Source organism: Aquarana catesbeiana, linkage group LG03 (assembly GCF_042186555.1).
Source record: "Aquarana catesbeiana isolate 2022-GZ linkage group LG03, ASM4218655v1, whole genome shotgun sequence".
NCBI lineage: Eukaryota > Metazoa > Chordata > Amphibia > Anura > Ranidae > Aquarana > Aquarana catesbeiana.
This window is the reverse complement of record NC_133326.1, coordinates 275,853,314-275,879,290: the sequence shown is the minus strand read 5'-3', so window position 1 is coordinate 275,879,290 and position 25,977 is coordinate 275,853,314. Positions and strand designations below refer to the sequence as shown.

Here is a 25,977-nt window from a genome sequence, read left to right as displayed (position 1 = left end):
GGCTGGAAACCACATGGTCATTCCTTTCCCACAGAGGGGCAGCCCAAGCTATAGCCTCGCCGGACAGGAGAGAAATAATATAGGCCACCTTTGCCCAATCAGACTGGAAGTTTTGGGGCTGGAGTTCGAAATGAATGGTACACTAGCTAAGGAACCCTCTGCAGGCCTTGAAATCCCCAAAGTAACAGGACGGAGCTGGTAAGTGCAAAGGGTTAGTGGCTGCATAAGTAAGCGGAGCTGATATGGCAGCCGATTGCGGTTGTGGAACCGGGGATCCTAAGGAGGCTTGAAGTTGTTCAAAGCGGGAAGCCAAATCCTAAAGGAATCGCATCACCTGGAACTGATTAGATTCCTGGGTCTCGAGTCTGTGGACTATGCCCTGCAGCTGATCATTGGCAGGTAGCGGTACATCAGCCGGGTCCATGGCCGTGCAAACTGTCAGGTCACCTGAGACCAGGTGACAGATGCACCCCGTTGGGGTCAAGAGTGCACCGCTAAGGTAGTGGACCCTAAGGTTGACTGCTGCAGATGGAACTCAGGGTGGTTCAGGAAGGCAGGTCCCCTGGAGCACCAACATGGATCCCACAGGGAGCTAGAGCATAGATTCCCCAGGGCGCAGAGTCTAAGAGCCAGCAGGTGTTCACCAGGGCCTCTAGTGGTGAGGATGGACTGGGCTGCAACTGGCTCCAGGTCGCGGCCCCCAGGGTCTCCCAGCTCACGCTCACAGTAGGCTACAGGAGGATGGAGAGGAAACAGCAGCCCAGGACAGCAAGGGTTAGTAAGGAGGTAGCCAAATGTTGGGGCGACTAGCAGACAAGGATAACAGAGAACATGCCAAAGGTCAGGGGTCACAGGCAAACAGGGATAGTCAAGAACACGCCAAAGGTCAGGGTCACAAGCAGACAGGGATAGTCGGGAACACGCCAAGATCAGTAACAGAGACAAACGTCAAGCACACGGCAAGCAGGAAACAGGAAGCCAAACACACAATATTGCACGGCAAGGCAGGCTTGGAGAATACGGTGTTAAATAGTGGTTCCTGTTGATGCTAGAGTGGAGCCACACTGAGGGAAGATTACTTAAGCATGCAGGTGTGAGAATACAAGCATCAAGGCTGATAAACAGACCAGGTAAGAGACAGACAGGTCATGAAAGTATGATCATGACAGATACTTTTAATCCCAGACCCTATATCATTTATAAATATATTAAAAAATAGGGGTCTCAACACTGAACCTTGGGGTACACCACTGATAACCTTAGACCATTCAGAGTAAGAATCATTAACCACTACTTTCTTAATTCAGTCTTTTAGCCAGTTTTCTATCAATTTACAAACTGATCTTTCCAAGCCTTTAGACTTTACCTTACACATTTGCCGTGTGTAGAGAACTGTGTTGAAACACTTTTGCAAAATCCAAGTATACCACGTCCACAGACACCCCTCTGTCCAAGGTTTTACTTACCTCCTCATAAAAAAAAATCAGATTTGTTTGACAACTTCTGTCTTTCATGAATCCGTGCTGTCTGTTGCTTAAAATACTTTTTTCCGGCAAGACCCTCGCTATGTGGTCTTTTATTAAACTCTCCAGTATCTTCCCAACTATAGAAGTTAAACAAACAGATCTATAGTGGCTTGGTAAAGACTTTGATCCCTTTTTAAATATAGGCCCCATATTGGCCTTACGCCAATCCAGTGGTTCTATGCCAGTCATTTAACCACTTCAGCCCCGGAAGGTTTTACCCCCTTCCTGACCAGAGCACTTTTTACAATTCGGCACTGCGTCGCTTTAACTGCTAATTGCGCGGTCATGCAATGCTCTACCCAAACGAAATTTGCGTCCTTTTCTTCCCACAAATAGAGCTTTCTTTTGATGGTATTTGATCACCTCTGCCGTTTTTATTTTTTGCGCCATACACGGAAAAAGACCGAAAATTTTGAAAAAAAATGATATTTTCTACTTTTTGTTCTAAAAAAAATCCAATAAACTCAATTTTAGTCATACATTTAGGCCAAAATGTATTCGGCCACATGTCTTTGGTAAAAAAAATGTCAATAAGTGTATATTTATTGGTTTGCGCAAAAGTTATAGCGCCTACAAACTAGGGTACATTTTCTGGAATTTACACAGCCTTTAATTTATGACTGCCTATGTCGTTTCTTGAGGTGCTAAAATGGCAGGGCAGTACAAAACCCCCACAAATGACCCCATTTTGGAAAGTAGACACCCCAAGGAAATTGCTGAGAGGCATGTTGAGCCCATTGAATATTCAGTTTTTTTGTCCCAAGTGATTGAATAATGACAAAAAAAAAAAAAAAAAAATTACAAAAAGTTGTCACTAAATGATATATTGCTCACACAGGCCATGGGCATATGTGGAATTGCACCCCAAAATACATTTAGCTGCTTCTCCTGAGTATGGGGATACCACATGTGTGGGACTTTTTGGGAGCCTAGCCGCGTACGGGGCCCCGAAAACCAACCACCGCCTTCAGGATTTCTAAGGGCGTACATTTTTGATTTTACTCCTCACTACCTATCACAGTTTTGAAGGCCATAAAATGCCCAGATGGCATAAAACCCCCCCAAATGACCCCATTTTGGAAAGTAGACACCCCAAGCTATTTGCTTTGAGGCATGTTGAGTCCATGGAATGTTTTATATTTTGACACAAGTTGCGGGAAAGTGACACATTTTTTTTTTTTTTTTTGCACAAAGTTGTCACTAAATGATATATTGCTCACACAGGCCATGGGCATATGGGAATTGCACCCCAAAATACATTTAGCTACTTCTCCTGAGTACAGGGATACCACATGTGTGGGACTTTTTGGGAGCCTAGCCGCATACGGGGCCCCGAAAACCAATCACCGCCTTCAGGATTTCTAAGGGTGTAAATTTTTTATTTCACTCTTCACTGCCTATCACAGTTTCGGAGGCCATGGAATGCCCAGGTGGCACAACCCTCCCCCCAAATGACTCCATTTTGGAAAGTAGACACCCCAAGCTATTTGCTGAGAGGCATGGTGAGTATTTTGCAGCTCTCATTTGTTTTTGAAAATAAAGAAAGACGAGAAAAAACATTTTTTTTTTTTCTTTTTTCAATTTTCAAAACTTTGTGACAAAAAGTGAGGTCTGCAAAATACTCACTATACCTCTCATCAAATAGCTTGGGGTGTCTACTTTCCAAAATGGGGTCATTTGGGGGGGGGGTTTTGCCACCTGGGCATTCCATGGCCTCCGAAACTGTGATAGGCAGTGAAGAGTGAAATCAAAAATTTACGGCCTTAGAAAGCCTGAAGGCGGTGCTTGGTTTTTGGGGTCCTGTACGCGGCTAGGCTCCCAAAAAGTCTCACACATGTGGTATCCCCGTACTCAGGAGAAGCAACAGAATGCATTTTGGGGTGTAATTTCACATATTCCCATGGCATGTTTGAGCAATATATCATTTAGTGACAACTTTGCGCAAAAAAAAAAAAAAAAAAATTGTCTCTTTCCCGCAACTTGTGTCACAATATAAAATATTCCATGGACTCGACATGCCTCTCAGCAAATAGCTTGGGGTGTCTACTTTCCAAAATGGGGTCATTTGGGGGGGTTTTGAACTGTCCTGGCATTTTATGCACAACATTTAGAAGCTTATGTCACACATCACCCACTCTTCTAACCACTTGAAGACAAAGCCCTTTCTGACACTTTTTGATTACATAAAAAAATAATTTTTTTTTGCAAGAAAATTACTTTGAACCTCCAAACATTATATATTTTTTTAAAGCAAATGCCCTACAGATTAAAATGGTGGGTGTTTCATTTTTTTTTTTCACACAGTATTTGCGCAGCGATTTTTCAAACGCATTTTTTTGGGAAAAAACACACTTTTTAAAATTTTAATGCACTAAAGCACACTATATTGCCCAAATGTTTGATGAAATAAAAAAGATGATCTTAGGCCGAGTACATGGATACCAAACATGACATGCTTTAAAATTGCGCACAAACGTGCAGTGGCGACAAACTAAATACATTTTTAAAAGCCTTTAAAAGCCTTTACAGGTTACCACTTTAGATTTACAGAGGAGGTCTACTGCTAAAATTACTGCCCTCGATCTGACGTTCGCGGTGATACCTCACATGCATGGTGCAATTGCTGTTTACGTTTGACGCCAGACCGACGCTTGCGTTCGCCTTAGCGCGAGAGCAGGGGGGACAGGGGTGCTTTTTTTTTTTTTTTCTTATTATTATTTTTTTTTATCTTATTTTAAAACTGTTCCTTTCATTTTTTTTTTTTTTAATCATTTTTATTGTTATCTCAGGGAATGTAAATATCCCCTATCATAGCAATAGGTAGTGACAGGTACTCTTTTTTGAAAAAATTGGGGTCTATTAGACCCTAGATTTCTCCTCTGCCCTCAAAGCATCTGACCACACCAAGATCGGTGTGATAAAATGCTTTCCCAATTTCCCAATGGCGCTGTTTACATCCGGCGAAATCTAAGTCATAAAATGCTCGTAGCTTCCGGTTTCTTAGGCCATAGAGATGATTGGAGCCACTCTGGTCTCTGATCAGCTCTATGGTCAGCTGGCTGAATCACCGGCTGCATTCTCAGGTTCCCTGTTGAGACAGGAGAGCCAGAGAAAAACACGGAAGACGTTGGGGGGGGGGCATTCCCTCCCACGGCTTGTAAAAGCAGTCTAGAGGCTAATTAGCCGCTAGGATTGCTTTTACATGAAAGCCGACCGCTGGCTGAAAAGAATGATACCAAGATGATGCCTAAACCTGCAGGCATCATTCTGGTATAACCACTCAAAGTCGTGAATGGCGTACCTGAAGACAAAAAAATGGTTAACAATAAAGCACAGTAAACGGTAAAGTATAAAAAATTGCATACCTGAAAAGCAAACATGATAAAACATAATAACAATAAAACATTGCAGAATAGAATACAGTAAAAAAGAGCAGAACAATAGAGAGAATAGAGAGCGAAAGAACAATAAAACGACAACTATTATTTTTTATTTTATATTTTTGTTTGTGGTTTTTTTTTTTTTTTTACACTTTTTTTTTGTAACTGTAACTTTTATAACTGTAACCGGTTCCAGGTTCGGGTCTCTCAAAATGCGATGGCATCTTGGGAGACCCTGTGAAAGTGTGCCTAGTCTGTGCAATGCTGTACCCTACGCTAATACTCAACTAGTGAATGGTAGCGTTCAAAACATTCACCAATGCAAAGACCAGGATTTTCAGGACAGGAGAGACAATAATAGCGGGTGTCACGCCTATATCCGCGCTTGCTGCAGACATGACATCTTTTTTGGGGGGGTTCGTTGGGTAGGGGTACTCGGGAGGACATAAAGAAAATGCCTCTCATGCAGCCGACTGCATTTGGTTGGGGATGTGAATGGGGGAAGTACGGACACTGCAGAAGTGGTGGGTTCCCAATTAGGATTGGCGAATGCAGCAGGAAGGGCATTATGGGCACGACGGGCCTGTGTTTGTCTTTTTGGTGGCAGCGGGACACTACTTGTGCCTGCCACCTCACCAGCTTGAACTGCACTTATGGGACTCGCCACGTCACCAAGTGTTACTGCAGTGCGGGTTTGACTACGACCGGGATGTACTAGGCCGCTGGTGCTTGCCAGTTCACCAAAACGCTACAAAAAAAACTGTTAGCGATCGCAGGGATCAGGCCTGACTCTGCGAACGCTGCAGTTATGCGTTTAGTGTTTTGTAAGTGTCAGTGATCGATCGATACTGCACTTGGGTGGGCTGGGCTGGGCCGGGCGGAGGGGCAAAACACAGGTGCTAGCAGGTATCTGGGCTGATCCCGCTAACACTGCATTTGTGGGAACCCTAAACTGCTGGGGACGCTAGTATAGATCTGATCAGATCAGATATTGATCCGATCAGATACTATACCACCAAGGGAGGTGTACGGTGCGTGTGTGGGTGTTAGCGGTACTGGCGCTAACCTGACGCTGCCTGGGGCTGGTGCTTGCCAGTTCACCAAAACGCTACCAAAAAAACTGTTAGCGATCGCAGGGATCAGGCCTGACTCTGCGAACACTGCAGTTATGCGTTTAGTGTTTTGTAAGTGACAGTGATCGATCGATACTGCACTTGGGTGGGCTGGGCGGAGGGGCAAAACGCAGGTGCTAACAGGTATCTGGGCTGATCCCGCTAAGGCTCCATTCACACTAGCGCGTTTTTTGATGCATTTTGCATTTTGCAGAAATGCATGGGAATTTTTTAACATGGGTTCTTATGGAACATGTTCACATCAATGCTTTTTTGTATCTCTGCGTTTTTGGAAAGGGTCGGGGACTTTTTTTCATGCAAAAAGCAGCGTTTTGCATGTAATGGATTTCAATGGACAAGCATCAAAAACGCAAGTGCACCGTTTTTGCACCGTTTTTGCACCGTTTTTGCCGTTTTTTTTTTTTTTTTTGTAATTTTTTTTAAGACTGTAAAAAAAAATGAAAAAAAAAAAAAAAAAAAAAAAACGCAAAACGCAAATCGCGGCAAAAACGCTACAAAAACGCTGCTCAAAAACGTGGCAAGCATGAAAAAAAAACCTCCAAAAACGCTCAAAAGCAACATGCATAGGTGTGAATCGAGCCTAACACTGCGTGTTTGGGAACCCTAAACTGCTGGGGACGCTAGTATAGATCTGATCGGATCAGATATTGATCCGTTCAGATACTATACCACTAAGGGAGGTGTACGGTGCGTGCTTGGGTGTTAGCGGTACTGGCGCTAACCTGACGCTGCCTGGGGCTGGTGCTTGCCAGTTCACCAAAACGCTACCAAGAAAACTGTTAGCGATCGCAGGGATCAGGCCTGACTCTGCGAACGCTGCAGTTATTTGTTTAGTGTTTTGTAAGTGACAGTGATCGATCGATACTGCACTTGGGTGGGCTGGGCTGGGCCGGGCGAAGGGGAAAAACGCAGGTGCTAGCGGGTATCTGGGCTGATCCCGCTAACACTGCGTTTTTGGGAACCCTAAACTGCTGGGGACACTAGTATAGATCTGATCGGATCAGATATTGATCCGTGCAGATACTATACCACTAAGGGAGGCGTATGCTGCGTGCGTGGGTGTTAGCGGTACTGGCGCTAATCTGACGCTGCCTGGGGCGACGCATATCACCGCCGGGCGATCAGGGGGCTAAACCTTTATTCGGTAATAAACGGCGGGTGCCCTGACACTATAAAAAATAAACGAACTAACCAGCGTCACCCGTAACACTTATACGGTGATCAGTGGTGAAAGGGTTAACTAGGGGGCAATCAAGGGGTTAAAACATTTATTAGATAGTATATGGGGTCCCTGATGCTATAAAACGCTGACGGCGAACCTAAATATTTACCTCCCTAACTAGCGTCACCAGCGACACTAATACAGCGATCAGAAAAATGATCGCTTAGTGACACTGGTGACAGGGGGTGATCAAGGGGTTAAAACTTTATTAGGGGGTGTTAGGGGGGTATCCTAGACCTAAAGGGGGCTACCACTCACTGCCCTAACACTGTAACTGTCACAAACTGACACCAATCAGTAATCAGAAAAAAAAAAAAAAAAAAAATACTGCTTGGTGTCAGTTTGTGACAGGGAGGGGGGGGTGGTTGGGGGGGATCGGGGGGCGATCGGGGGGGGGGGTCGGGGGTGTTTTATGTGCCTGGCATGTTCTACTGTGTGTGTTTGTGTTTTGTGCACTTACATGTCTTCTCTCCTCGGCGCTGGAACGGAAACTGCCAAGCCGAGGAGAGATGACATCACATCCTCTGCCTGTGTGAAACTACACACAGGCAGGGGAGGATTCCGATTGGCTGGGAGCGATCGCGAGGGGGGGGCCACGATCGGATGGTCTCCCCCTCGCCTCCCAACGCTCCCAGTGAAATGCCAACCGCCGCTGGCACCGGGGGGGGGGGTCAGATCAGACCCCCTGCCCGCGGGAGGCAGATCACGTACAGGTACGTGATTCTGCCTGCCCGTGCCATTCTGCCGACGTATATCTACGTTAGGCGGTCGGCAAGTGGTTAAGAGTCCCTAAAAATTTGAAACAATGGTTTTGAAATGACGGAGCTCAATTATTTTAGGATCTGTGGGTGTATGTCATTTGGCCCAGGTGCTTTATTCACATTTATTCTGTCTATAGATTTCTGAACCATATCAATTTTGAGCCATTGTGGATCATTTGGGGCTGAGTCAGTATCATCCCAATTATGGACACGAGCGCCCCCATGCTCCTTTATATACACAGAGTTGAAGAAGGTATTTAATACATTTCCCTTTCTTTATCCCCAGTCACCCACTCTAGATTATTTTGTAAAGGGCCTACATGATCAGACCTGACATTTTTACTAATAATATATTTAAATAATTTTTTGGGGGTTTGTCCTACTATCTTTTGCAATCTGTTGCTTTGTAAAATTTAAACAATAATAGTGTTCCTTCATTGTTATGTTTTTTTAAAAGGTCTTTTCTTATTATTTATAGTTTTTTGCTAACTTTGGCCGTGAGCCATGTAGGTTTTATTTTTAGCCTTCTAAACTTATTGCCCATGGGAATATACTTTGCAGTGAGTTCACATACAGACTTTTTTTTGAAAATTGACAATTTTTATTAAATTTTTCATAATAGAACACAAATAGAGAAATGAAGTACAAGGTGATACATAATAAAGTGCAGTAATCCTTTCCAGAAGAGAGCCCAGCTCTAATAACAGTCGTAACATGAAGTTAGAGTCACTGTACATATCTGTCTGAATGTTAGACAAAAGGGAAAAAATTATAACAGGTGGACAAACTTTAGATTTATACCACTGGTTGCACACCCTGTACAACATAACAGAAAAAGAAATTAATAGAAAAAAGTGTAGGAATAGAAATTATAGAGAAAAGTTGGGAAGAAGGGGGGTTATTAGAAAGTCCAGGGTGGGATGAGTAGAATTGGGTAGGGAAAATAGGAAAAAGTAAATGAAGGCAGTGGGATCGTACCCCACCCCCAGGAGCCCAGTACCCCCTCACCCAAGGGAAAGACCAATTCTCCCGAGGCCATCACATGGCGGGTTAGGTTATGGGGTTTTCAAAAAGGACCCATAGTTCCCATACTTGATTATATTTTTCAAGTTTGTCAGTTAAGGAGGCCGTGAGATACTCCATCCTTTTGACCTCCCTGATCCTGGAGTGCAGTTCCGACACCGAAGGTGGTTCCCTCTGTTTCCATTTTAATGCCACCAAACAACGCGCGGCTGTTAGTATGTGTGATAGAAGTTTTTGGGATCTTTTAGGGAGGGAGATTGGTGGGAGACCTAGCACAAAAACCTTCAGATCGAAAGGCACCCCCGGACCAAGGACGGCCCCCAGGAGGGAGTGAACCAACTCCCAATATGGCACAATCAGGGGGCATGTCCAATATATATGGTATAACGTTCCACTATCCTTATGGCACTGCCAGCAGCGAGAGTCAGTCAGTGGGTACATGGAGTGGAGCAAGTCAGGGGTCTGATACCAATGGAACAAAATCTTGTATTGGTTCTCTTTATATAGCGTACACATAGAGCTTTTAGTGGCTTGAGACCAGATAAGCTGCCATATGTGGGGAGGAAGGTCTGCACCCAAGGCTCGCTCCCACTTATCCATGTATACATGCCGGGGACCCTCTGGTGAGAAATCATGCGTTAGGAGCTGATAGGTTTGTGAGATCATGCCTTTAGGGGATGAGCTCTCCAAGCACAGCTTTTCAAAATCAGTTAGCGGGGAGAAATGGAGGTCAGGGACTAAGGATTGTGCATAGTGTCGTATTTGTAAGTAGCTGAAGAAGGCCTGTTTGGGAATGTCAAATTCTTTTTGCAGATCTTGGAATGTCCTTAAAATGCGGGTCCTAGGGTCTATCAGTTGGCCATAGCGGAATAGGTTCCTTTCCATCCAGAAATGGGACATCTGAGAGGTCAGACTGTCCGGGATGTTGGGGGTAAATAAGAAGGACGTGACCAGTGAGGAAGAGGTGGTAAGGGGATGTGCCGATTTTGCATGCCTCCACAGCTGGCGTAGGAGGGACATTGGTCCCAGCAATTGCAAGTTTTCGGAAGCCACATCAGAACTCCACAATAGAGAGTTCGGATGTATAGGGGCTAACCATAGCTTTTCAATTTGTGTCCAACGATTGAAGGCGTGCAGGGTACACCAAGAGGCTACAGGGCGTAGTTGAGCTGCCAAGTAATATTTGGTTATGTTAGGGAACGCTAACCCTTCTTGGTTGCGGGGAGCGTAGAGAACCGATTTAGCAATCCTTTGTCTCTTGTAGTTCCAGAAAAAATTAATCAGGTCGCCCTGCAGTCTCTTTAGGTGTATAGCTGGGATAGGTATCGGAAGTGTCTCAAATAGGTATAGCAGTTGGGGTAGGATCATCATTTTAAGGGTAGCTAATCGTCCAAAAAGGGACAATTTTAGGGGTTTCCATTTATTCAGTGAGGCTCTAATAGTGGTATATATGTGGGGGAAGTTAGCTTTATATAAGGAATCGTATGTGGTCGTGAGATGGACTCCTAGGTATTTTAGGGAGGAAGTTTTCCAGGAGTAAGTGAATGCTTGCGCAAGGGCCGCTTGTGTTTGAGGAGGCATATTAATAGGGAGAGCCTCTGTTTTAGAGTTGTTTATCTTATATCCCGATAGGTCACTGTATCTATCCAGTTCCATATGTAGGTTCGGCAAGGAGATGTGGGGTTGCGTGAGTGTAAGGAGGACGTCATCGGCATATAGGGAGATCTTAAAGTCTCTGGTTCGAACTGGGATGCCATGTATGTTTGAGTTTTCCCTAATATGAGCAGCTAGGGGTTCTATGCAAAGGGCATAAAGGAGCGGTGAGAGCGGGCATCCCTGACGCGTCCCGTTTGAAATCGAGAAGGTGTTAGAAGTTGCATGTTGGGTACGCACCATGGCTGATGGGGATGAATATAAATGATAAATGGCTCGCAAAAAGGGGCCCGCAATTCCGGCTCGCCGTAGGGTAGCAAACAGGAAAGGCCAACTTAGCCTGTCAAAAGCTTTTTCTGCATCAAGGCTGAGCAGTAGTGCCTCTGCTTTGGTCCTATTTGCTACCTCTACCAGGTCAATAACCTTTCGGGTATTGTCCCCTGCTTGCCTCATGGGTATAAAGCCTACCTGGTCTTTATGGATCAGTGATGGCATGAAGTTGTTCAATCTGTTAGCTAGTAATTTCGTAAAAATTTTAAGATCAACGTTAAGTAGGGCAATAGGTCTATAATTTGAAGGCAAGCTATGATCTTTGCCAGGCTTGGGAATCAGCGTGAGGTAGGAGTTTTGCATATCTCGTGGTATGGGTGTCTCAGACAGAAATGAATTAAACAGTGTTGTCATATGGGGGAGTAAATGCAGTAAGAAAGTTTTGTAGTACTGATATGGAAGCCCATCAGGGCCTGGGGCTTTGTTGTTTGGGAGCGATTTAATTGTGTCCGTGATCTCTTCCTCTGTAATGGGGGAGTTTAGGGTGGTCAAGGCGGAGGGGGTGAGTCTCGGTGTATCGCACTCTTCTAAATAGGAATGGATTCTTTGGGATAGGTCTTGTGGGGGGGGGTTGTGTGGAACGTCCGGGTTATTATACAGAGTCGAATAGTAGTCATGAAAAATCTGGGCAATCTTAGTGGGATGTGTTTGGGGGGTGCCTGTTCGATCATTGAGATGGGCAATGGAGGCTGTTGCGAACTTGTCCCGCAGTTGTTTAGCTAATAGTGTATGTGGTTTGTTTGCCTTGTCATAGAAGGTTTGCCGTAATCGTGTTAGCGCCTTCTCGATTTTACCCACGTCTATATCACTAAGACCAGCCCACACCTGTACAATCTCTCTAAGGGTTTTTAAGGACGGAGAGAAGAGCAACCTTGCTTTCAGTTGTTTAAGCTTAGCCAATAGGGCTATGCGAGCCGTATTAGCTTTCCTCTTGAGTACCGTGGATAACGAGATACATTGGCCCCTGAGGACCGCTTTGTGACCCTCCCATAGAGTAGCAATGGAAATCTCTGGTGAACTGTTTTCTGCAAAATATAATTTCATTGTTTTTTCCAGTTCCTCCCTGGAGGGGTCATGCTTAAGCAGAAAATCATTCAATCGCCAGTGACACATACGGAGGGTTCCCGGGGACAGTGCCAGGGACATGGTTATTGGGGCATGATCCGACCATGAGATAGCTTGAATGTCCGAGCTCTCGTGAGCTCTCAGGGTTGGGGCATTCACAAAAAAATAATCTATGCGCGAGTGGGACTTATGCGGGTGGGAGTAAAAAGTGAATTGTTTAGCTGAGGGGTTTGCAGTTCTCCAACAGTCAAACAGGGCGTATTTCCTGGTCAATTGGCGGAAGAGAGAGCACCTTCTCTCGAGGGCTTTGGGGACCTGCCTCTGTCCGAGAGAGTGTCTGTCTAGACCGGAGGAGAAGGTCAGGTTAAAGTCTCCGCCAATAACCAGGTACCGATGGGGAAATGCAAATAGTCGTTTATACACTTTAGATAGGAAGGAGGTTTGGTTAGTGTTGGGGGCGTATATATTACAGAGTGTAAGGTCAGCATTTTTCCACGTGCCTCTCAGGATGATATAGTGTCCTAGGGGATCCGAAATTAGTGATTGTAACTTGAAAGGGGAGTCTTTTTTGAACAAAATAGCTACTCCAGCTCGTTTACGAGGATTAGATGCTAGGTATATCTGGGAATAATACTTAGTGGCGAATGCCATATTATCAGTCTTAGTGAGATGCGTTTCCTGGGTGAAAATAATGTCAGCTTTAGATCTTCTAAATTCCCTAAGGGCTAAGCTTCGTTTGGTATTGGAATTGAGACCTTTCACATTTAATGATAATATGTCAATCATTGGGTGGTAAAAATATAAGAAGTGTTAGCTTACCAAGATGGGAGGAACATGCTTGGATGCAGGGGATGATAATCAACTGGACTTTCAAATAAGGTACATACCCAACCAGGAACATGCTCCTACGGGTTAGGTCTGGGCTCCAGAGGCGGGGGGCACCCACAGTACACCAAATTACAGGGAAACAGAGAGGAGAGAAGCCAGGGGCGAGGGAATAGAAGGAAAAGTGGACGACAAAGAAAAAGAAAACAAATGTTAGTACAAAATCAAGTAGTAACCAAATGAAGTTTAACCCACTCAGACAGAGTGGTGGGTTGGAAACCCTCGGAGGGCCCCCCCCCGCGCGGGGAATGAAAACATTACTCTCCACAGGGGTTGTAGGGGAAGCCATTCGAAGGTCTCCCAGGCGAGGATAGGACAGTCCCAAAACAGCCGCTATCCCCTCCCAGATCCGCCTGCAGTTAAGTAATTATGCAGCACACCGTGATGGAGCAGCAAAATAAAAAAGAACTTTCCTTTAACAACTAGTAACCAGGTAACCATGTGATTTAGACCAAGGCAGCAGATAAACTCAACTAGTGCTGATTATGCTCATTGATGGGCCAACCTCCCCAACATTGGAAGTGCTGGCATGGTACAAACCCATCAACTCTGCCCAGTAGTTCTTTAGAAACTCGGGGTGGGCGAGGGCCATTAGGTACCTATGTTAGTACATTCTAGTGGGGTAGAGGATGGGAGGACAGGGAAGGGAAGGAGGGGGTGGGGAAGGGTAAGTGTGGGGTGAGGGGGGGGGGGAAGGGCCAGGATAGCGGGATGGAGGGGAAGGGGGAGTAAGGGAGAGGGGGGACCCCATTGATAGTTTGTGAGAGGTAGAACATTACCGTAGTATATCAGCAATAATATTGTACCTTAAAGTTGCATAAGTGCTAAATCTTTAACCCGTATTCCCACCTAGTGGAGTTGAAAAAGTGAAACTTAGGGTCTAACTTAGGGTCTAACCCTCTGTGGAAGAAACAAGATAAACAGATTATTTCCTGATCTCTCAGCGTGCTAAGCAATATTCGTGACATCTCTGCTAAGAACTTATCCTGATCTGAAGCCTTTTGGTCAGCAAAACGAAAAAGCAAAAAAAAAAAAAAAAAAAAAAAGAAAAGGTGGGTGTTTGCCGACCGAGGGACTATTGATGTGGGATGTGGCCTCTGTCACTTTCTCCCATTCACCTGAACCCAGGGCTCCGGACGAGGTGGTGGAGTGGGTAGGGGGTCCCACCCAGATGTGGGGGGAACCGGAATGTCCAAGTCCTTACAGAACGAGTGGAGGTCTTCCGGGTATCGCAGTGTGGTGGATCTCCCATCTTTCTTTGCTGTGAGGCTAAAGGGGAAACCCCAGTGGTAGCGAAAGTCATGTTCCTTTAATGTTGTAAGGAGTGGCTGTAGGGAGCGCCTTTGCTGGAGGGTGATCCAGGACAAGTCCGGATACAGCTGTATAGGGGCTCCATCAAAATCAATGGTACGCATGTTGCGAGCTTTTCTCATTATATCTTCCTTCAGGGCGTAGTTATGGACCCTGCAGATTACATCTCTTGGTCTTGGGCCTGGCCCTCGGGGGCGAAGAGCGCGATGGGCTCTGTCCAGCTTGATTCTTTGATTTTCGGGGCGACCCAAAACGTTGTTGAAGATGGCTTGCAGTGTGACTTGTAAGTCCTCGTCATGGGTCGCTTCTGGGAGGCCACGGACTCTAATGTTGTTGCGTCTGCCTCTATTGTCAAGATCCTCGAGATGGCGTTGAAACTCTCTAAGGGCCGAAGCTTGCATGGATAATCGATCATGTATATGAGAGACTTCCATCCTTGTATCGTATGCTTCTTCTTCTATAGTATGGACCTTAGCAGACAGGTGGTGTAAATCAGTGCGGAGCATGTTAATTTCAGATCTACATGTGTCACGTACCTCTTGGATGAGCATACGAAAGTCCTGTTTCGTGGGCATGCAATGGACATAATCCCTCCATGAAGTACATGCATCAGGTTCAGGGTCAGGGTCCATTGTGGTATGGGCGTGTGGATCCCTCATAGTAATGGAGGAAGTGTCCAGTGTGGAAGGCCCCCTCTGTAGTGTATGTGGAGGGGTCTTGAAATTAGACTTTCTTGCCAGATCACTGGCGTGTACTTGTGCTGCGTGAGCTACATGTGAATAAGCCCCCTGCAGCTCTTCAGGCCGCTGCGGTGAGGAAGGCCTTGCCGCTATATTAGAGTCCTTGTGCTGCAGGGATGAGGATGAGGACTTGTCCCTTGTAGCCTGGGGTCTCTGTGGCAGGGAATTTGGGTCCCATTCCTGGGCTGAGGATTCCCACAAAGGAGAGGCTTGGCCTGCACTCGGTGTCGGTGTAGGCCCCAATAGGCAGGGAGGAAACGGCTGAGACAGGCTGCCAAGTGTGTCACCCATGTGGGATAGCATAGGGCCGGCCTGGGTGTTAATAGGTGGGAGCGGTGGGCGATCGGGTAGCAAATCCCCCTCAGAGGCATACCTGTCCGTTCGCTTTCCCGGGGAGAGCCGCGGAGGAGAGGAGGAGAGGGCCGCTGCATATGACGGTGGAGCCGGCGCCGGCGCCATCTTGGCCTCGTGGTGTCCCGCCGGAGCCCCGAGGCCAAAATACTCCGTAATGAGGGGCGGAGGAGCCGAAGAGGATCTTGTGGCATGTCCCCTGGGTTCCGGGTCTTTAGCCTTGCGAGGTTTGCCCATGTTGTCGGTGCTTTTTAGCTGCTTTTAGCTGGTTGCAGGCGGACCTGGTCAGGAGCTCTAAGGAGACACGTCCGCTCCGGAAGCCATCCAAGCCACGCCCCACATACAGACTTTTTGAAGAATTCCCATTTCTGTTCTGTATTCTTTGATGCCAATATTCCCTACCAGTCTAAGGCTTGGAGAGCAGCCCTCATCCTTGGAAAATTTGCTCTCATAAAGTTAAAGTGATTGTAAAGTCTCATTTTTTTTCTATAAAAATAACAAACATGTCATACTTACCTGCTCTGTGCAGTGGTTTTGCACAGAGCAGCCTAGATCCTCGTCTTTTCGGGTCCTTTTTGGCTCTCCTGGCCCCTCCCTCCTGTTGTGTGCCCCCACAGCAAGCAACTTTCTATGGGGGCACCCAAGCCGAGCTGCCTTTCAGCCCCACCCCCTCTCTCTCCTCATTGGCTAACTGACTTTAATTGACAGCAACGGGAGCCAATGACACCACTGCTGTGTCTCAGCCAATCAGGAGGGAGCGTCCTGGAAAACTGACACTCGTGGACGTCGCTGGACAGAGTGGGGGCTCCAGAAAGTATTAGAAGGGCTGAACATTAGTAATAGTAAAATAGTAATAAGCTCTGCATGGTTTGATATTACCAGGTTCAGCAGAGCATCATTCCTAGTCGGGGCTTCTATGAATTGTACCATAAAATTGTCTTGTAATAAGTTTATACATTTTTGCCCTTTGACTGTTCCTGCAGTGCCATTATTCCAGTCAAATTCTGGGTAGTTAAAAAAACCCTTTATTACCACTGTCCCAGCCCATGCAGCCCTTTCTCTCTGTGCAAGGAGCTGGGCCTCCACCTCCTCATTACCACTGGGAGGTCTATAACAAACTCCAATGATTACTTTTGTAGTATGCACACCCAGGTGCAGTTCCACTCATAATGCTTCAGCCTCATCACACTCTCCATCAACTAGGTTCTCTTTCACACTCACTTTGAGATCACTTCTCACATAGAGACAGACACCACCAGCCCTCTGTTTTGCCCTGTCTTTCCAAAAGAGAGCATAGCCAGGAATATTAATAGCCCAGTCATGTGAAGAATGAAGCCAAGATTTAGCGATACAAATTCAATCATAGTTTTCTTCATGCAGCAAAGCTTCCAACTCACCTATTTTGCTTGGCAGACTTCTGGCATTGGTGAACAAACACTTTAATGCATTGTTACATTTTGCACACATATTTTGCATATGTTTTATTTTAGTACAAATAGTATAATTTCCAATGGTTTTTTGTAACATGGGAACCTTCATATCACCTGCCATAGCCCTCCCCCATCTTTCCCTATTCCACCCACCAATAGGGTCTGACCCCTGTCTGATCTGTCTGCTCCATTATAATCTACTTCTCCCTCCCCCTCAATCCTAGTTTAAATACTCCTCCAGCCTTCCTATAAACCTCTACCCCAGCACAGCAGACCCCCTTCAATTTAGGTGCAAACCATCTTTAGCATATAGGTTGTACCCCAATGAAAACACAACCCAGTGCTCTAAAAACCCAAATCCCTCCTTCTTACACCAGGTCTTTAGCCATGCATTCAGTTCTCTAATCTCCCCCGGTCTTTCCTGTGTTGCGTATGGCACAGGCACTATTTCAGATAATATCTCCTTGGAGGTTCTTTTCTTCAACTTGCAGCCTAGTTCTTTAGGCTGCAACTGTTGGAACCTTCCATACATTCTGTCAATGATTCCAACGTGGACCAAGACAGCTGGGTTATGCCCAGCACCTCCCAGTAATTTATCAACCCCGTCCACCACATGCCAAGCCCTGTCACCAAGGAGACAGCAAACCATTTGGTAATTCTATCAGTCCTGATTATAAAATCCCCTATTACCACCAACTGTCTAGGCCTACCTGCACTACCCTCAAAACCCCTATTAGATGGGCTGCTCTCCTGGCTGTTATGGGTAGCAGTGACATCTGGGGCTGCCACCTCTGAGCTTGCCACCCCTATTTCTTCACCCAGCTTGGCAAATCTGTTTGGGTGCTCAAACCCAGGGCTGGCCTTCCTTTTCTGTGAGTCCCTACCAGTCCCTCTGACTACAGTAACCCATATTGCTACCTGGTAATCCTGATTTACCCCTCCATCCTCCACATAAACCCTACTGACCAGTAGGGACCCCTTTCAAGGTTGTCAGTTCTGCCCAGTGTTGCAACTTGCTCCTCCAGATCTCGAATATAAGCTTCCAGAAGGGCAACCCACTCTCATCTGTCACAGTGGTATTCATCCTGGAGCTACTGCTTCATTGTTGTATAGTTGACATGATCAATCAAGGAACCAGGAGGTGCTAAGGTCAGAGATTCTTCAGCAAAAGGTTTTGTTTTTTTCATAAATGAACAAAATAATCTGCAACCCTACTACTACTACTACTACACAAAAGAGATGTGAATCAATATGCTATTCTATTGTATGAAGCGTACAGCTTCTTTAATTAATATGCCATTACTTTTTTATGTATGATTTTATATTCCTCATATTAGATCATAATGGAAGTTTTGAGTGGATATCAAGCTGTGGTGGTTAATGGATCCAAGACTACTTTCCTTGTAAGTATTTTCATAAAACAAAAAAAAATATATACAAATTGTATTGGGAAATTACATATAGAAACAGGTACATACATTAGAGTTGCAAAATCATGTGTAATTAAAGTGGTATTAAAGCTTTGTTTTTTGTTTTTTTTCCTTCAAATAAGAAACATGTTATACTTACCTGCTCTGTGCAGCAGCTCCACTCCTCTTCTTCTCAGGTACCCTGCTGGCACTCCTGGCTCCTCCCCCTCGAGCAGTGCTTCCAGGGAAAGCCGCCTGCCCTGGGGGCACTGCTGTATGCTTGCTCCTGAGCCCCTGCTCTATGCGTCCATAAGAAACATAGAGCCGTGGCTCTGCCCCATCCCCCACTCTCTCCTCATTGGCTGTAATTGACATCAGTGGGAGGAAATGGGCTCCTGCTGCTGTCTCAGCCAATGAGTGAGAGTCCCGGGACAGCCAAGGCTATCGTAAACATCGCTAGATCAGAGGGAGCTCAGGTAAGGCTTGGTGGGGGGGGGGGGGGGGCTTGCACACAGAAGGTTTTTTACCTTCATGCATAGAATGCTTGAAGGTAAAAATCCTTCAGCCTTTAGAACCATTTTAAAAGAAGTATGGCCAAAGCTTTTTTTGGCGGTACTTCTCCTAGGGATTACAGGAGTGCACTTAGTTCTGCACTCCTGTGACCCAGGTTCAGTAGACAGCGGGATAAGGATCGCTGTCAGCTGACATCACATAGCCAGTGCACTTTCCGCAGGGATCCTGACAATAATGTTGGGATCTGCCCAGATGCCTGACAGGCAGCTGGCTCTGTCTCTCAGTGTGCTGCTGAAAGCCTGAGTCAGCCACTACCATTAATCAGTAAATGCTGGATGGGCAGAGCAGAGAGCCGGTGACTGACAGTCACCACTGGCTCTCTGTTCACTGAAGACCAAGAACTGAGTTATCAGCAGTCTTTGATCACTCAGTTCTTGGTCTAGAGCCGGCAGGGGACAGCTGCAACATCAGATTGATGCTGCAGCCATCTAGATTAGTATGTAAGTTTGTTTTTTGTAAACCCGCACTTCTCTTTTAAAGCAGAACTTCACTCTCTCAATCAACATTGACTATTTTTAATCCTTATGCTGCTTTTATATTTTACATGAGTGAATGGATAGGAAAGTACCGTATATCATATTTACTTGTTTTTAAGCTTTGTTTTTACATTTCTTCAGTTACTTCCTAGTTCCCATGCCTAGGCAAATGATGTCATGCATCCCAGAAGTCTTCAGTAACTGAGGAGGGGCTTCTCAGCTAAGCACGCCTTCTCTTGCTTGCTTTGCTTTGAATATTAAAAATGTATTAAATAGCATTTTTGGTTTGTGGTGCTCAGATGAAGTATAGTTCCACTTTAAGCTTTTCTATAACACTGCCCAGCAACAAAACAGGGAAAAGCAAAGTACTGTAAAACGTACAGGCTCCTCCCCCAACCTATGACTGTACAGTCAAAGAAGAAGAAGCAGACTGATGAGCTAATTCCGGTCACTCTGCTCTCTCTTCCTATCTGCATGTTCCTTGTTAGCACAAGCATTGAATCAATTAATTTTCTCCTAGTATTACACCTCCCTCTCCCATCCAAGTCAAATTCGGGTACCTACATGGATTTAAATATCATTTATATCATGTACTGGTATTAGCTTCTTTTATTTCTCCCTAGAGTTCAGTTTTAATTGAGTGACTTCAAGCAAAAGGTTAAATCTTTCACTAGTAAGAGATTAAAATAGCTTGTGTTCTAACCTACCAAAGATTTTTTTCTTTGTAACCTTTCATGTTATTCTTACTTGAAGCAGTACATCAGAGGTGTTTGGTAGAAAGAGAATATCCAGTACGCTTATAATTGTGTTTCCCTGGGCACCTCTCTTTAATGAAACTTGTTTTTTATTTAACAGAGGGAATATTTTTGGGAGCAAATGGAAAAAAATGGAATTGAGTATCTAGTCCATTTTAAGGATTTGAAAACTAGCAAGTGGCCTTCCTGTATAATGAAAAATCTTCTTGGTGTATCCATTGATAGTACAGAAGTGTGTGCCAGACGAAGGCCCACAATGAATGAGGTGAGGGGTTACCTTTCTGTCCCCTTATTACGAGGTGATGGTTATTATTTTCTTAGAATTCTTTTTTGAAACATGAAGATTAATTGTTAATATTCATTTAGGTTTTGAAGAGAATGGAGAACTGTACAACTTCCGAAAAGCCCCGCGAGGACCACCCAAAGTCACAGATATCCATTCCACTTTCCATATGGTCTGTGCATAAGAGCCAATTCAAGGTTCCTGTGGAGACAGATGAAACCATGGAGGATCTCAATAATATATGTGAAAGAAATAAGGGAATAGAATGTGGCCAATCAGAGGTGTCATTTTTAGGCAACACCAAAAAGGATAGGCCTGCAGAAAAATTTAGTTCTTTGTTAATGCAAAGCAAAGATGTATTACATGATGTTTTCCTGCATACACCAGGTACAGTTTATACAAGCAGACCAGTGGAGTGCAGCTGCTCAATTGAGTCATACAGTGGAACCTTCTGTGAAGAGTGTGTAGCAAATGGTTTCAGCCAGTAAAAAAGGAATGTTGAGTAATATTCAATTAGAAACAAAACGAACAACACAATACAGTAGTATGATGTATATAGTATCTGTAATACAGATGTCAAGGTATGTTAATAGTAACAGAGCAATGTGAATTATTTACCTTTACTGTAGAGAATATGATTTTACTTGCTTGTTTCTTTCTGTGATTTCATAGACAAATGTATATCATTTCAATAGAATTATTTATTCTGGCATAGCAGGTACAGTTGTACTGCATTATTGTGAAAACAGCTCTATGTTCTTCTGTCCAGCGCCTTTCAGTGTAGGGAAGTTAGACTGTAGAGGATTTTGGAAATATGTCATTTTGGAGCTTGGGGGGTACAAGAAAAAAGGGAAATTGGAGTCTTGGTATAGAAGTATGAAACTTGGGTGGGTTGACAATTTAGCTGGGAAATGGGATTGAGTTTTTACCAGCAGAGTGGTATTATGTATTACTTCATGTTATTCGCCGATCAAATCCCACACGCCAGCAAACACTAGTCTTTAATCTGTAAATTTCCTTAAAAACAATTCTCTTGTGTATAAATTATTTAAAAGTATCTTTGTTATTTATGAAAGTTAATAAATACATTTTTTAAAGCATATTTTGTTTACAAGTACATTTGATGCTTAAAATCAAACGCAATTCGTTTTGAAGCACCCCAACAAGTACATATAAAATACAGTTTTTTTATTTTACCTTACCACTTAGCCCATCTTATTATATTTAACACAGCCACCATTAGGCTCCTTTCACACTGGGGCGGTGGGGGCGTCGGCGGTACAACAGCGCTATTTTTAGCGCTGCTGTACCGTCGTTCTTGCAGCTGTATTCGGCCGCTAGCGGTGTGGTTTTAACCCCCGCTGGCGGCCGAAAAAGGGTTAAAATCCCTCGTACAGCGCAGCTATAGCCGCGGTATTGCCGCGGTATATCCGCGCTGTCCCATTGATTTCAATGGGCAGGAGCGGTTTAGGAGCGGTGAATACACCGCTCCTTCACCGCTCCAAAGAAGCGGTTTGCAGGACTTTTTTTACCGTCCTACCAGCGCACCGCTTCAGTGTGAAAGCCCTCGGGCTTTCACACTGAACAAACAGCGGAGGCTGTTTAGGGGCGGTTTGCAGGCGGTATTTTTAGCGCAATACCGCCTGCAAACCGCCTCAGTGTGAAAGGGGCCTTAAAGTTGTTCAATATGGCAAAGTGTCTAGAGAATAACAGTGGTGGATGTCTTGTCCCTTATGCAAGAATCATTTTTGGGCTCCTCCCTTCTAATACTGCCCAAATATAAATTATTCATTGTAGATAGATAGATAGATAGATAGTAAAAGAATACCCTATACTTTCTCAGGGTCCATAATCTGCAACTAGGGTCAAACACCCCCCTTCATTTCAGGCCTGAATGTTGCCAGGAGAAAACTGGAGAAGGATTCTGTATGTTCCGGAGGTGCTCAGGCAGGAAGGGATGAAGGTGCAGGACCCCAACATAACATCACTTAGATATTACAAAAAGTAAAACAATAAGGGCATCTTTAAGAATGTCCCCTGCATCTCTCCTGCCTTTGAAGTCAAATCTAAATTCATATAGTATTATGGGTTTATCCAAAGATACTGCACAGCTGCAGATGCAGTTTTCTTTCAGACTCTTTCTCTCTCTGACTGAATCTCTTTAAAGCGGAACTTTATGCAAAAGGGGAAGTTACACTTTTCTGCCTCCTCCTCCCTCTCCTCTCCCACATTTTGGCCCCTTTTTTTTTTTTTTTTTTTTTTTTTTTTGAGGTGCGGGCCCTAGTTTTGATAGGTAGTCACTCCAACATCCACTCAAATCGCCTAGCACTCCCCCTTTTGCCTTCAGCCTTCTGGGACCTGTAATGTGGGACCATTCATGCATGCACAGTGGGAAGACACTTGTGAAGCCATAAGGAGTCACAGCTGACTTCCCAGAGTAAACATGGCAGCGCTGTGGACCCAAAGACTTAGGGAAAACCAGCCTGGATGAGGATGGCACTGGATTTCTGGACAGGAAAGTGTCCTTTTTTTAAAACTCAGCAGCTACAGTTTTCATAGCTTGTATAGTTTGTATCTTCGGAAATTTTAGTTTGGAACGTCTGCTATACGCTATACGAAAATCGAACGATCGTGCCTCGTATGGAATTTTTCTTCCGAAATTCTCATAGTATGTACCCAGCGTTAAAGTGGTTTTATCTGCTCTATGCATTGCGCTCTGTTTTAATTTCTTATGATCTAAAATTCAAGCAGAATGCACCAGAAAGCAATCTGTGTTTATGCATCAACACATACACTAAATAAAGCCTGTTGACATAGGCTCTAACACATAATTATTGCCAAATCCCAATGTTTAATGCCATCTTTATGCCTTTAAATATTCGCTTCCTCACAACACATCATTTAGCTATCCAGTAGCTATTTATAACTATTTCATTAATGTGTAGAGCTTACAAATGAAGCATTTCATTATTGGCTTCAAATGTTGAGTTATTATACTCCTAATAAGGATTTTATCTCACATTAAGTAACTCAGTCAGGGGTCTTTTGTAAAAATAAACAATGATGACAGTTCCCATTAGTGAGAGCAGAGTGTTATAATGTGCTGTTCCTAGAAGATTCATATAGTAGCAAACACCTATATCACTGCCAAAACAAAGGATGTTTTGATGGGTTTGAGAGATAGAGAGCTAGCATAGGACTTTACAGTGTATAAGGCTGATGTGCTAATATAGAGACAAAATTAGAAGAGTGCCTTGTGTCAAAGTTATAATGCACCTTTTACACAGGCCTGCCTATCAGTTTTTTAGGTGGACCTGATTGGAAGCTCCGTGTAAGTTTTGGGCCAGGCACGTGTGATTTAGTTTATAGACGCTCTGTTCAGGTCCAGAAAATATCTGAAAAAGGCCTGCATCCTTTTCTATTTTTCTGGACCTAATCATCATGGATAGGATGTAGTCTAATGTAAACAACCAGCTGCCTATAGATTCAACATGGATCCGGAAAGCTCCAGTTTTTCAAATTAAGCTAAACACTGAATGGACATGGATGTCAGAAAAGTAATATCCATCCCTTTCTGCTCTGATTCAGCAGAGGAGCTGTTCATGGATCCCTTGCTGAAAAAAGATCACTATAAACTTTTTTTTCAAACACATACATTGGGACAATCAAGCAACAATATATCTTACAATAAAAATATACAAGAAAAACCTATATAGACTTGTATCCTTCATTCAAAAAATACAGAAAAGTGTCAAAGCCATTGTGGTTGGAGTAAAGTACACCTAAATAAACTTGTAACATATCAGATTGGATAGATAATAATGATACTATTTCCTATCTCCTCCATTTGCGGATGATGTTGTATAAGGTTAATGAGATCATGGACCCCAGATTTTATCAAACCTCAGCAGATAACCCCTGTTAGAGTATGTGATTTGATACAGAGGAGGCCAGAGTTAATAATTTTTTAGTAAGAAAAGGGGGAAAGGACAATTTTGAGCCATGTAGAATACCTTTTTGTTGGTATAGAAATATCATGCTCTCATTATTATCATCAGCGTAAAGAGACAACATGTCCTCCAACTGACCCCTGCGGAATCCCACAAAGTCCCCATTAATGCGAATTAACATTGCAAGTGGCTCTACTGCTAGCGCAAATAAAAGGGGGGATAACAGGCAGCCCTGATGAGTACCCCGGTGTAACTGGAGGGACTGGGAGAGGGAGTTATTAACTCGTACCCTGGCCCGGGGTTCAGAATAAAGCACCTTCACTCAGTTGATAAAAGCATTCCCTAGGCCAAAGCCAGCCATGATTTCCCAGAGATAGGGCCACTCAACGCTGTCAAAAGCCTTGGCAGCATCCAAGGACAGAATGACCCTACCCCAGGGATTATCCACTGGAGTTTGAATATTGAGGAAGAGGCGTCGGATGTTGTCTGTCGTGGACCATGTCGGAATAAATCCAGACTAGTCGCGATGTACCAGCTGCCCAACAACACCTGCAAGTCTGTTGGCAAGAACCCTTGCCAGCAGCTTGACATCAATATTAAGCAGCGATTTGGGGCGGTATGAATCCGGCATCCGTCTATCCTTGCCTGGCTTGGGAAGGACCACTATAATGGCCTCCTTCATCGAGTCAGGCAAAAGCCCCATTTTAGCCACCTCTTGTAAGGCCCGCAATAGCGGAGGTAGAAGGATATACCCATACCTGGTGTATACCTCGACAGGCAGCCGATCCGATCCAGAAGATTTGTGGTTTGGTGCATCTGTCAATGCTTCAGTCAGCTCTTCTATCATGATCGGGGAATCTAGTGCTTCTTTTTCAGCCGTGGTTGCCTGGGGAAAGGTACAGTCCCCCAAAAACAGAGCCAGGCCAGTATTGTTAGTTTTAGAGGTATATAAGTCTGCATAGAATTGCTGAAATGTATCCAAAATGTCAGTAGTAGAAGTGCTAACCTCCCCATTAGGTTTTTTAATTTCTGTAATGGAGGTGGACTCCTGCTGCGCCTTAGCGACCATAGCCAATAAGTGACCTGTATTCTCTCAATCCACAAAATAGTTTTGTCGAAGAAAATATCTCTTTTTTCAGTTGTTGATAACACACCTTGTTATATAGTGATTGGGCCTCTTTCCAGCTATTTTGGTTGGCTGGAGTAGGATCCGCCACTTTTCTTTATACCAGATACAGTGGGGACGGAAAGTATTCAGACCCCCTTACATTTTTCACTTTTTGTTATATTGCAACCATTTGCTAAAATCATTTAAGTTCATTTTTTTCCTCATTAATGTACACACAGCACCCCATATTGACAGAAAAACACTGAATTGTTGATATTTTTGCAGATTTATTAAAAAAGAAAAACTGAAATATCACATGGTCCTAAGTATTCAGAAACTTTGCTCAGTATTTAGTAGAAGCACCCTTTTGATCTAATACAGCCATGAGTCTTTTTGGGAAAGATGCAACAAGTTTTCACACTTCTGCCATTCCTCCTTGCAAATCCTCTCCAGTTCTGTCAGGTTGGTTGGTAAATGTTGGTGGACAGCCATTTTTAGGTCTCTCCAGAGATGCTCAATTGGGTTTAAGTCAGGGCTCTGCCTGGGCTATGCAAGAACAGTCACGGAGTTGTTGTGAAGCCACTCCTTCATTATTTTAGCTGTGTGCTTAGGA

The 25,977-nt window shown here is 44.4% G+C and overlaps 1 protein-coding gene across 3 annotated transcripts in view; it reads left to right on the top strand.

The window, feature by feature from the left end:
- IRAK3 (interleukin 1 receptor associated kinase 3) overlaps positions 1–21,408 on the top strand; it is a 56,416-nt gene extending 35,008 nt beyond the window's left edge. For all 3 annotated transcript variants that reach the window (XM_073620109.1, XM_073620108.1, XM_073620110.1), the window contains exons 8-10: positions 18,148–18,213; positions 20,124–20,288; positions 20,390–21,408. In XM_073620109.1, coding sequence (XP_073476210.1) covers positions 18,148–18,213; positions 20,124–20,288; positions 20,390–20,794 — 636 coding nt within the window. In that variant the 3' untranslated portion in view covers positions 20,795–21,408. The remainder of the gene's footprint in view (positions 1–18,147; positions 18,214–20,123; positions 20,289–20,389) is intronic.
- Positions 21,409–25,977: the final 4,569 nt, after the last annotated feature.